At 39.7% G+C, this 12,848-nt stretch overlaps 1 protein-coding gene across 1 annotated transcript in view; it reads right to left on the bottom strand.

Moving 5' to 3' along the window:
- Positions 1-5,036, bottom strand: part of LOC133547394 (zinc finger protein 25-like) — a 19,349-nt gene extending 14,313 nt beyond the window's left edge. The window contains exons 1-2 of the mRNA XM_061893079.1: positions 4,618-5,036; positions 3,610-3,876 (exon numbers count right to left, since the gene is read on the bottom strand). Coding sequence (XP_061749063.1) covers positions 3,610-3,876; positions 4,618-4,720 — 370 coding nt within the window. The 5' untranslated portion in view covers positions 4,721-5,036. The remainder of the gene's footprint in view (positions 1-3,609; positions 3,877-4,617) is intronic.
- Between the last annotated feature and the right edge of the window lie 7,812 nt (positions 5,037-12,848).

Below are 12,848 nucleotides of genomic sequence, written 5' to 3'. Positions count from 1 at the left end.
TACTTAAAAGGACCGATCGTGTCCAGTGTTTGTAAACAAATAGAGTTGAACCCAGAAACCAACTCTACAGTATTCAGACGTACAGAGGCTGCAGAATTATCATCACAAAGAGTCGAAACAATGGAGGAGAACAGAGCAGGAGACGAAGATTTAAACATGCGAGAGCGTTGAGGTGGAGCGCATAATTTAACCGGACACTGAGTGGGAATATCAAACAGGATCGGCATATGATCAGAGAACACAGCGTCGCAAACCATACGAGAGCACTAAATGGAGTTTATGCCTGCGTTCATGTGTAGAACCACACACAGACTGTACAAAGTTAAATGAGTCAATTACATTCAGGAAGCTCCTGGAAAGCGGCTCGTCTGGGCTCAGGTGTGAATATTAAAATCACCAGCAATAAGGACAAGATTATATTTAGGCAGGATTTCAGACAGAAATTCAGAAAAGTCAGTTATAAAGTCTTTGGGGTACTTGGGTGGTCGATAGACGACGGCACACAGGACGACATCAGAAAGACCCAGTTCAAACATGCACAGTTCCAAGCTTGAAAAGGAGGATTGCAGGCGTATCAGACGGCATTTAAATTCATTTTTAAAAACCACTGCTAATCCTCCTCCTTTTTGACCGGACGACCGCGGAGAATAGAAGTAGGAACACTCCGGAGACAGAAGTTCATTAAGAGGGGCGGACTCACCGGCTCTCAGCCATGTTTTCGTCACACAGAGGAAGTCAAGTCCGCGGGAAGTGAAGAAATCCTTCAGGATAAACGTTTTGTTTGTGAAAGATCTTGCGTTCACAAGACTGAACCTGGCGGGGGCCGGCACGTCCAAGGCCGCAACTAATCCAGGTGGGGCCCGACACACAGGGCGGGGACAGCAGGAGCAACGGCGGCAAGCCTCATCCTCCAAACCAACAATAGGAACAAGCCAGGAACCGATGGGATCCAGTGAGCGTGGGCGCAGGAGGAGACCGGATACCAAACCAATCCTCCTTCGGGAAGCCACGTTTACCACGGCGCCGGAGACTCTTCCGCTGGGTGAGAGGAGCCAGCAGACGTGAAAAGAACGCAGGAATCCGGCTAAGTGAAAAAGCTGACTGGGACGTCGGAAAAACAACGTCGAAGTTGATAATATCAGTGGGACACGGGCAAAGATCCAACAGTGTTTGGCGGTCATACACAAGCCGTGAGCTGACAGAGACGAAAATAGACGCAAACAACACAAAAACAAACAGAGCTGACAGCGAGAGAGGGCAGGCCGAAGCACATACTGGCGCCATCTTGGAAATACCTAAAAAACTCATTATTATATCAACTATCAAAGAGAGAAACTCTTCATTTAACATAATGTCCTTTTTTCCTGCTTCAAAACAGTACAAACCCCGTTTCCATATGAGTTGGGAAATTGTGTTGGATGTAAACATAAACGGAATAAAATGATTTGCAAATCCTTTTCAACCCATATTCAATTGAATGCACTACAAAGACAACATATTTGATGTTCAAACTCATAAACTTTATTTTTTTTGCAAATAATAATTAACTTAAAATTTCGTGGCTGCAACACATGCCAAAGTAGTTGGGAAAGGGCATGTTCACCACTGTGTTACATCACCTTTTCTTTTAACAACACTCAATAAACGTTTGGGAACTGAGGAAACTAATTGTTGAAGCTTTGAAAGTGGAATTCTTTCCCATTCTTGTTTTATGTAGAGCTTCAGTCCTTCAACAGTCCGGGGTCTCCGCTGTTGTATTTTATGCTTCATAATGTGTCACACATTTTCAATGGGAGACAGGTATGGACTGCAGGCGGGCCAGGAAAGTACCCGCACTCTTTTACAACGAAGCCACGCTGTTGTAACACTTGTCTTGCTGAAATAAGCAGGGGGCGTCCCTGATAACGTTGCTTGGATGGCAACATATGGTGCTCCAAAACCTGTATGGACCTTTCAGCATTAATGGTGCCTTCACAGATGTGTAAGTTACCCATGCCTTGGGCACTAATACACCCCCATACCATCACAGATGTGTAAGTTACCCATGTCTTGGGCACTAATACACCCCCATACCATCACAGATGCTGCCTTTTGAACTTTGCGCCTACAACAATCCGGATGGTTATTTTCCTCTTTGTTCTGGAGGACACCACGTCGTCTGTTTCCAGACCACAGAACACCTTTCCACTTTGCATCAGTCCATCTTAGGTGAGCTCGGGCCCAGCCAAGCCGGCGGCGTTTCAGGATATTGTTGATAAATGGGTTTGGCTTTGCATAGTAGAGTTTTAACTTGCACTTACAGATGTAGCGCCCAACTGTAGTTACTGACAGTGGTTTTATGAAGTGTTCCTGAGCCCATGTGGTGATATCATTTACACACTGATGTCGGTTTTTGATGCGGTACTGCCTGAGGGCTCAAAGGTCCGTAATATCATTGCTTACGTGCAGTGATTTCTCCAGATTCTCTGAACTTTTGATGATTTTACGGACCGTAGATGGTAAAATCCCTAAATTACTTGCAATAGCTTGTTGAGAAATGTTGTTCTAAAACTGTTCGACAATTTGCATACAAAGTGGTGACCCTCATCCTTGTTTGTGAATTACTTAGCATTTCATGGAAGCTGCTTTTATACCCAATCATGGCACCCACCTGTTCCCAATTAGCCTGCACACCTGTGGGATGTTCCATATAAGTGTTTGATGAGCATTCCTCAACTTTATCAGTACGTATTGCCACCTTTCCCAACTTCTTTTTCACGTGTTGCTGGCATTAAATTCTAAAGTTAATGATTATTTGCGGGAAAAAAAAGTTTATCAGTTTGAACATCAAATATGTTGTCTTTGTAGCATATTCAACTGAATATGGGTTGAAAATGATTTGTAAATCATTGTATTCTGTTTATATTTACATCTAACAGGATTTCCCAACTCATATGGAAACATGGTTTGTAGTTGACTGGGAGGTGTTTATTACAATTTGGGGAGAGTCCGCTGCCTGATGCTTACCAGCTAAACACCTACCTGCTCATGACGACGGTGGACCACTGACTCCTTGCGCTCTGAATACACACTGCTGATTGGCTGTTACTGCTCTGAATATGAACTGCTGATTGGCTGTTACCGCTCTTTCTGTAACCAATCAGATGGTTTTGTGGGTGGGACAATGCTGGGTGCTGTGTAGAGTACTGACAGGGACAGGCATAACGAAGCGGAGCAGCTTGTTAAGGCTTTAGGTTAATATGTTCGTGTGGAAACTCATTCGGTACACCTCCGAACCAAACCGAAACCCCCATACCGAAACGGTTAAATACAAATACACGTATACACAAATACATCCCTAATCTTCACCACTAAACCTTTGAAATATGCTGACATATGTGCTGCTAAGGTAAATAAACAGTAGCCATATTGAATGTTTGCCTTCATTTGACCACGTGAGGTAAGGAGGACGGCCTCTAGGTCACATGGTTACACCCCAGCAATTACATTGTTGATGATTGATGAGCATTCATTTTTAAATGGTGGTGTTAAAAAGCAAGTTTATTTTCATCTTTAGTCCTTAATGTGTCACAAACATTTTATTAGATGATATTTGGATGTTGTGCTTACTTGGACTGTGATGAAGCTGTGAGGACTCAGGTGGTTTGTCTTCATGCTCTTCAGTCTTCACAGAGACAACAGTCAGTGGAAACTTGCTGACATCAGCCTCCTCCTGCCCTACAGGACACTCTCCCTCCTCTTCCTCTTTAAAATAAAAGGGCTGTGAATCCCCCTTGTCCCCTTTAAAATGTGAGGGCTGTGGATACTCTAAAGTGAAACTGTCCCCCTGCAGATGAGGGAGACATTCTTCTTGGTGTCCAATCAGCTGATGGATGTCTACAGGACACAAACAAAACACATTTTAGCTCCTACATGCTAAGTATTAAATCGTACATGAAATAATGGGATCTAGCTATTGAAAATGTTATTAATCAAGTGTTCTACGGGAAATGTTTCCGATTAATTGAGTAACTGGATAAAACATAGTGTTGCTTGGTAAAAGACGAACTTAAGCGACTATAAGACACTTCACTTAATAATGAACGGTCAATTGGTTTGAGATGGTATGAGATCAAGATGTCATCTTTAGAGCAGGCTGTTTTTTCAATAATCAATGCAACATTAATGGCTGCATCAACGAACACCGACATGAAGGAAATAGCAGGTCAGTATAGCTTTGACACACATATATAACTTGTCAAACCTGCCAGCTAGCAGGCTAGGTTTACAGCATCAGTAACCATGGTAACTGACTCTGAATTTGTCTTACCTCTCTTATTTTTGGAGGTAAAACTCTCGAGCTTTACATACTCAGGACTTTGCACTTAACCCGCTCTCTGGAATATTCCCCCGGTGACTGTGTGAGTTTTGTGTAAACATGTTGATACACATTGTTACAAACATCAACCTCTCATAAATATTGTGTGTTTGACAATGTCTCCTTCTTATGAACAATGTAAAACAATCAGTGCATCATCCTCACATGACAATTCATCTTCCTACAGACAACTTATTGAAGAACAGTGTTATTAATAAATATAAAGTTAGTAAAGATGTGAGAGTAAGAAGTAAACAAACCTGTTCTGTGCAACACAACTTGATGTTTTTCATGTTGTCGCTCCTTCTCCTCTTTTGTTGGACAAAGTTCCTCCTCGTACTCTGCTGTGGTTCTTTGGCACATTTTCACACAATCACAACACTTTACACTCACACTTGATCTCTACTTAGTGATGTGTTTTGATCACTTCCGCCTCTCTTTGTTAGCAGCTAACAAGCTAAGCTAACTAGCAGGCTAAGCTAGCTCGAGAAGCACCAAAGTGCGCTCAGACTAATATAACCGGATGCAAACAGTTATTAACGATGTTTACTCTATTTACTAGAGTGTAATAAAGGACATATATGCGTACATGGAGGCACAGATTAAGAACACTGAACTGTGACGACTGCAATAACGTCTTCACCGTCAGACGCCATCTTGCTTTATCCTCGCCGTGTTTGGTTCGCGCTCGGTGTTGTCAGATCTCGCGAGAGAAACAAGTAACCAGCTCTTTTCCAAATCTCGCGAGAGGAATAAGTACAACCAGCTTTCCACCCCCGGTAAAACTATTTTATTATTTACTATTTACTTCTTGTGAAAATAAAAGTAAACTCGTCCATTTCAAATTTCCCCCCCAAAAAACAGAACACATAATACTTATTTCCGTGAAAATATTCAAATATTTAAAAATGTTTTGAAACAAAAGTAGCATAAGGAAAGAAAAACAAGAAACAAAATTAATATTACACTCATAATATTATTTTTGTCTTTGATGGTAATCGTTTTTATAATGTATTTTAGAATGTGGGAGGTTTTCATGTTCTTTTAAAATTTCCTTTGTCGTTATTTATATTATATCCATCAATCTATATATCTATATATCTACCTCTCTCTCTCTCTCTCTCTCTCTCTCTCTCTCTCTCTCTCTCTCTCTCTCGCTCTCTCTCTCTCTCTCTCTCTATATATATATATATATATATATACACATACATATATATATATATATATATATATATATATATATATATATATATATAGTTTTTTTTTACTAAATAGTTGGCAGCAGAGGCTCCATGTATTACCTGAAGAAACATTTGACTTCTGACCTTTCCACATTATTTCTCTCATCTTTACTGCTGGAGATCAGCTCACTGAGGATGTAAGCTCCATTTTGCTATTTTAATTATCTTTAATTATTCATAAACAGACTAAAAACAAACCATCATTATCATTACTTCCTCATTTGTTTCACTCTACTAATTAAAACTATTCCAGCATGAAAACATTCAGGATGTTACACATCCCCAAAAGTAACATTTTACTATTTTATTAATATCATACATTATTACATTTAATATTCACATGTTAATGAAAATGTGTATTTCCACTCAGGGATTATTAAAGTATTTCTGATTCTGATAATTACATCACTCTCAAAAAGCATTTAAAGCTGAATATATTTTTTACCATAGCTCAGCTTCACAATGCTGGAATATTGACTGCTGATATTAATATTCTTCTACTGTTTACAATATTACACTTAACTCTCTTTTTTTGCTCAAATGAACAGGATGAAAGTGTCTTTAATTGTCACTACTATCTATATATAATTATGTATATAATAATCTTCCATTCTTCACCTTCATTACAGCTTGATTTAACTCTCGTCTTATTTTATCCAGAGAGAACTTGACCATAAAATAGATGGCTGCACGTCAATAAACTGTCACTAAACTTCAATAAAACTAAATATATCATATTTGGAGATTGTAAAAATGTAAAACACAAACAATGATGGATAATATTGAAATTAAAGGAATAAAGGTCATCACATTTTTATGAGTTAATATAGATGATGAAGTAAGCTGGACACTACATGTAAGTCATATAAAGAAAACATAAAAAAATAGAGTGCAATACAAAATAGAATAAAATAAATACTTATAAATATATTAACTATAATTATTGTACCCAACTTTAGTTGAAGCATACATTGTTCATTGCATAAAAGTCTGGGGACATACATATAAAACAATCACAAAACAATCATCATATTACGCAAGAGAGTAAAAAAGATAATTAATAAAATGGATTCTAGAGACCCAACAAATAATTCATAAAGTCACACATTTTAAAAGTAAATGATCTTGTATAAAAACAATTGTTCAAATGATGTATAAAGTAAATAATAATATGCTTCCAGAAGTGGTCCAGAAAATGTTTTTGTAAACCAGTAAATATGAACTAAGAGGGATTTATGAGTACTTAAAAGCAAAGGTATGAACACATTTAAAACAAATATGTACATCATATAAAAGGAATTCATCTATGCAATCATCTACAATTTGAAAAAAAAAATGCAACTCTTCATTATTACATAAAACATATGAAACAATATTATGAATAAGTATAAAAGTAAATTATGGATATCTACACTTAAAATGTTTACTGTAACTAACATATTTTATATACTGTTTATTCTCACCTTTTCAGTCAAAAATCTTTTCATTTTAAAGTCACAAATGTGTATAATAACTCATGTACTTGACTGAAATAAAAGCACTAATCTGAAATGTCTAATCTATAAATGTTAGATTCATAATAACATTATTGTACACACACAACAATGATGTCACACATGTTATATGTGCTGATGTTGTTAGAAAGTCAAAATGAAAGATTTGACAGTTTATTTCAAATCCTGCAGTTTCATTTGCTGCTGCTGTTCTCACCAGCACACTTGTGTTTCTTACACTGCTACTTAGAAGACAATCTTTCACCACACACACTGCAACTCAACACTTTCTCTCCTGGGTGTCTTCTCATGTGTACTGTGAAAGATTGTCGGTGACGAAAGCTTTTGTTGCATCTTGAACAGGAGTAGGGTTTTTCACCAGAGTGTGTTCTCATGTGTGTTTTTAAAAGGGTCTTTAGAGTAAAATCTTTACCGCAGATTGAACCCGGAAAAGGTTTTTCACCAGTGTGTGTTCTCATGTGTGCTTTTAAGGTTTGATTTGTTACAAAACTTTTACCACATTCTGAGCAGGAAAAAGTTTTTTCTCTAGTGTGTATTCTCATGTGTACTTTTAACCTTTGATTTATTACAAAACTTTTGCCACATTCTGAGCAGGAAAAAGGTTTTTCACCAGTATGTATTCTCATGTGTCTTTTCAAATTTTGTCTTTTAGTAAAATCTTTACTACAGATAAAACATGAAAAGGTTTTTCTCCAGTGTGTGTTCTCATGTGTCTTTTCAATTTACGAGGATATTTAAAAGTTTTGTGACAGTGAGAAGATGTGAAGTGAGTGTTGTCAGTGTGACATGTCTTATCATCTTTAGAGTCTTCATCATCAGTGTCAGGAGAGTGTGACGTTGTGTCCTCACTATCTGATAGTGGAGCTAAGAGCTTGTCTGCTTGTGATCCTCCACAGTGGTCTCCATCAGCTTCTGTTGTCATGTGTTGTGTTGAGCTGCTGCTTGGAGGCTCCCCCCCTCCCCTCTCCTCACTTTCACCTTTCACCTCATCATCTTCACTCTTCACAGGGACACCAGTCACTGGCATCTTGGTGACATCAACCTCCTCCAGTCCTTCAAGATACTCTCTCTGCTGACTGATGCTGTGCTCTTCCTCTTCCTCTTGAATGTGAGGGGTCAGTGGATCCACCTCTTCCTCTTTAAATCGGGGTGTCAGTGGGTCCTCCTCTTCTTTTTTAAAATGGGGCATCAGTAGGTATTTCTCTTCCCTCTTAATGTGGGAGGGCTGTGGCTCCTCCGTCTGCATCCTGAAGCTGCACTTCTGTTGCTCAGGGTGAAGATGTTCTTCACAGACGTCTGCAAGACAAACACACACCATGTCTGCTCAGTCACACAATGCATTCAGTACTTTTACATGCACTTAGGAAAAACAAGTTATCGTATGAAGTGTCTTGAAATCTCAGTGAAGCACAAACACGCTGCTCTTTACAACATTATTTACAGGAATAGAAAAACAAACCAGGACGACAGGACTTTCTACTATGGATAGACGATATGGTTTAAAATGTATTTTACGATACATTATTTCATATAGAATTAGTAATAAAACCATTTTAAAACAGGCTTCAGGTTCAAACACTGATGACATCAATTAAACAAGACAAGATGCAAAGAATCAAACAGAGACATAATTCAATTTGGATTCAATTGAGGAGAAACGTGTCGACCTCTAACTTTTTACAGTGTCACCCACGCTCTGGCGAAAGATTGTACTCCCCCTTCTTTATTTTACTTTCTTCGACCACATGACCACAGCTACTTCGAGAGGGAAGTGTGTCGTAAACAGCGTTGCCTTTGGTTACGGAACAGTTCAAAAGAAAAGGTCGTAAATGAGTTCAAAAAGAGGTTCGTAAAACAGTTCAAAAAGAGGTTCGTAAAACAGTTGAAAAAGGAGGTTCAAAAAGAGGTCCCCTGGAGGGGACACTGGTTCTGCTTCCTCTTTGCTTTTGTAGTACTTGGGTCAGACAATATCTTTATGTTTGATTATAATACATGAAAGAAAACAGGAACACCTTCATCTTGCTTTCCCCAACACAGTGGAGTTTTACGAGCCTTACTCTTGGTAGGTTTCAAAGACAGCTTTTGCTTCTCACCAGTCACTCAATGCAACACAAAGTTTTTGTGATAACTTAGAAACAATTATTCTGACACTACACAGGCTCCTAATTTAGTTGCTGAAATATGCAGTCAAATATTACATAATTTCCAGAATTATTTTGTCAAATAAATAAACCAGATATTAATAGTAAATAAACAAGTACATTAATAATAATCGTTTCGACAAAATAATACAATTAGAAAAGACACAATATGTTACTGCATATGTCAACTGCCAAATTAGGAGCTTTTGTAACCCGCTTTGAATTATTTCTATCATCAATCATATATCAAATGATGTATCGTGACATATATTGTTATTAAGATATAGATTTGAGGTCATAGCACTCATACCAAACGTTGGTTTGCCGAGTCATTTTGTTTGGCCCACCAAATATATATTTTTTTTATAATCTTCAGATGTGTGTGTATTAAGGGTGTAACGGTACGTGTATTTGTATTGAACCGTTTCGGTACGGGGGTTCTGGTTCGGAGGTGTATCGAACAAGTTTCCACACGGACATATTAAGTAGTGCACCACACGTTGTGTCAACAATGCACACTGAGGCACAACACACAGCATGCTAACAACGACCGGGCTACTACAACATGTAAAAGCCAGAGCTGGAAGACCCTCCTGCCTCGTTAAGATCTCCCGTTTGGGAACACTTCGGCTTTGCAGTGCGATACAACAATGGATAACATGGCTTCAACGAAGAGAAAGACGAACAAACACAGCTCCCACTGCATTCAAGCAGCTTCTACTCGGCGACTCAGGCAGGGCTAAAGCAATAACAAATGCTGTTGGTGTTTTTACAGCAGCAGATTTAAGACCATATTGCATTAAAAACTCGATTTTGACCCACTTCTGTGGTGGAAGAACAATGAGCCCACATATCCTCTTACTGCCAAGTTAGCCAGGCACTACCTCACCATACCTGCTACCTCTGTGTCCAGCGAAAGGGTATTTTTCACAGCTGGAGACATTGTAACTGCAAGCAGGTCTGCTCTTTCTGCAGACAATGTGGATAAACTGATTTTTCTGGCAGAAAACATGAAAATTGATTGAAAGTCACCAGGGTTAAAGGCTGGAGGGTGGGAAAAAGAAAAGTTAATATGAGGCTGAGTTGACTTGAAATTGTTTAATGCTGCACTTTTTGTATGTAGAAGAAAAGTTTTGTCATTTTATTTAATCTGAGCAACAACTTGAAGCAGTTTAATGTTGCACTTTATATGTGAGAATGTTGCACTTTATATGTAGAAAGGTGTCATGACGCGGAGTCGAACCCGCGTTACCTCAGCGGCTGGAGCTGCGTGTGCCTCTGCTGACAGTGAGCCAAGAGGCGCCTCTGCTGACAGCGCACCAAGAAGCGCCCTCGCTCGTGCTGAGGGCACCACGCCCACGCAGCAACGAGCCTACACGCTATCAATAATCAACACACCTGGACTTGATGAGAGGGAGCAGCATAAAGACCAGCAGACCCGAGGACCCTTTGCCAGAACGTCGCTAACCTTCCAGTAAGCATCATGTCTGACATTCCCTGTTTTCCCAGTGAATTTCTTGCCCTTGTTTTGCTCTATCTCTCTGTTTTCCCCTGGTTCATGTCCTTTTGTATTTCCTCAGTGACTACGCTATCCTTCCTTATTTGTGCCTTGTCACTCAACTCGCATCCGGATTCCTGACTGCTCTCCTCGATCCACGACCTCCCTGCTCGGACCCAGACCACGCTGCCCTGCTCTTGCCCATGACCTCTTGCATGTCCACGACCTGCCTCTTCGCCTTGCCCTCTTGGATTACGACGAAAGATACAACCAACATTTACAGACAACAACCCTTGGTAACATTTACATATTTAATATTACACATAGTGAAGTGAAGTGAATTATATTTATATAGCGCTTTTCTCTAGTGACTCAAAGCGCTTAACATAGTGAAACCCAATATTTAAGTTACAGTTAAACCAGTGTGGGTGGCACTGGGAGCAGGTGGGTACTCATTCACTTTGAGTAGCATACACACGCCACGCATTCATCAAAGGTTTTAAATCAACCTTGTAAACCGCAGTCCTGCCCTGGTTGTTGCCTCCTTCCCTTCTCTGGTACACAACAAAAGGTTTGGTTAAGAAACCAATTCTGAGCCTTATCTTATTTAGTTTTTATTGTGTGTGTGTATATATATATATATATATATATATATATATATATATATATATATATATATCTCTGCCTAGAGTCGGGACCCAGGGTGGTCTGCTCGTCTGTGCATCGGTTGGGGGCATCTCTGCGTTGCTGACCTGTCCCTGCTCGGGATGGTCTCCGGCTGGCCCCACTATGGATTGGACTCTCACTATTATGTTAGAAACTGGCTGGCCTGGGAACGCTTTGGGATCCCCCGGGAAGAGCTGTACGAAGCGGCTGGGGAAAAGAAAGGCTGGGCCTCTCTTCTTAGGCTGCTGCCCCCGCAATCCGACCTCAGATAAGCAGAAGAAGATGGACGGATGGTTGGATGGATGGAAGGATGTGTAACACAACTTGATGTTTCTTGAAAACAGCGTCCAGTAGTTGATGTTGTCGCTCCTTCTCCTCTCTTGTTGAACAAAGTTCCTCCTTGTACTCTGCTATCGTTTTTTTTTTCTAACATCACAAATATTTCTTCAACAGCAGCAGTTAGTCGCAGATTCAGCAACACTCACATCATTTGTAATGTAGACATTTTCACACAATAAAAACACTTTACACTTACATTGGATCTCTGCTTTGATGTGTCGATCACTTCCGCCTCTCTTTGTTAGCAGCTAACAAGCTAAGCTAACCAGCAGGCTAGGCTAGCACGTCAAAGTGCACTCAGACTAATGTATCCGCATACAAACAATTAATAAGGACGTTTACTCTGTTAAACGACACACATGTGCACATGTACGTTGTAATTAAGACCTAGAAACCATAATAACCAAAACAACGTATTCTCCGCCAGACGCCATCTTGTTTTGTGCTTCCTCCTGTGTGACGTCATCGACGTGTTCTCAACCGCGGAACAAAATGTTGGCCCAGCACGTGTTTCACTGGGACAATAGTGAGTGGTGCACACTTCCTTCAAACACGTGTTTCACTGGGACAATAGTGAGTGGTGCACACTTCCTTCAAACACGTGTTTCACTGGGACAATAGTGAGTGGTGCACACTTCCTTCAAACACGTGTTTCACTGGGACAATAGTGAGTGGTGCACACTTCCTTCAAACACGTGTTTCACTGGGACAATAGTGAGTGGTGCACACTTCCTTCGCCCGGCCACAGAAGACAAAAAAGAGTTGCTGGTGTAACAATAGGAAGAATATATTCCACTCCTCTCTTGTACACGCGGCTTATGAGGTAATATACATGATATATTTTCATATTATTTATCTTATTTACCTCATATGTTGTTCGAAGCTAACGTGCTAGCGTTAGCCCGCTAGCAGGCCTTTGTAGCAAATGCGAGCGTTTTTTTTTGAGGAGTGTATTTTATATGTTCTCTATGAGAATTATATTGACTTATTTAATACTTTAACTGTTTTTTGTTGTATATTACAGTCACGCTTAACATCATTAAATATTTGTTACTAGAAAGAAACGAACGTCTCGTAATTTAAGTCTGGAAT

The sequence above is a fragment of the Nerophis ophidion genome, unplaced genomic scaffold (genome assembly GCF_033978795.1).
Source record: "Nerophis ophidion isolate RoL-2023_Sa unplaced genomic scaffold, RoL_Noph_v1.0 HiC_scaffold_94, whole genome shotgun sequence".
NCBI lineage: Eukaryota > Metazoa > Chordata > Actinopteri > Syngnathiformes > Syngnathidae > Nerophis > Nerophis ophidion.
The sequence above is the reverse complement of the archived record's forward strand: the minus strand, read 5'-3'. Positions and strand labels throughout refer to the sequence as shown.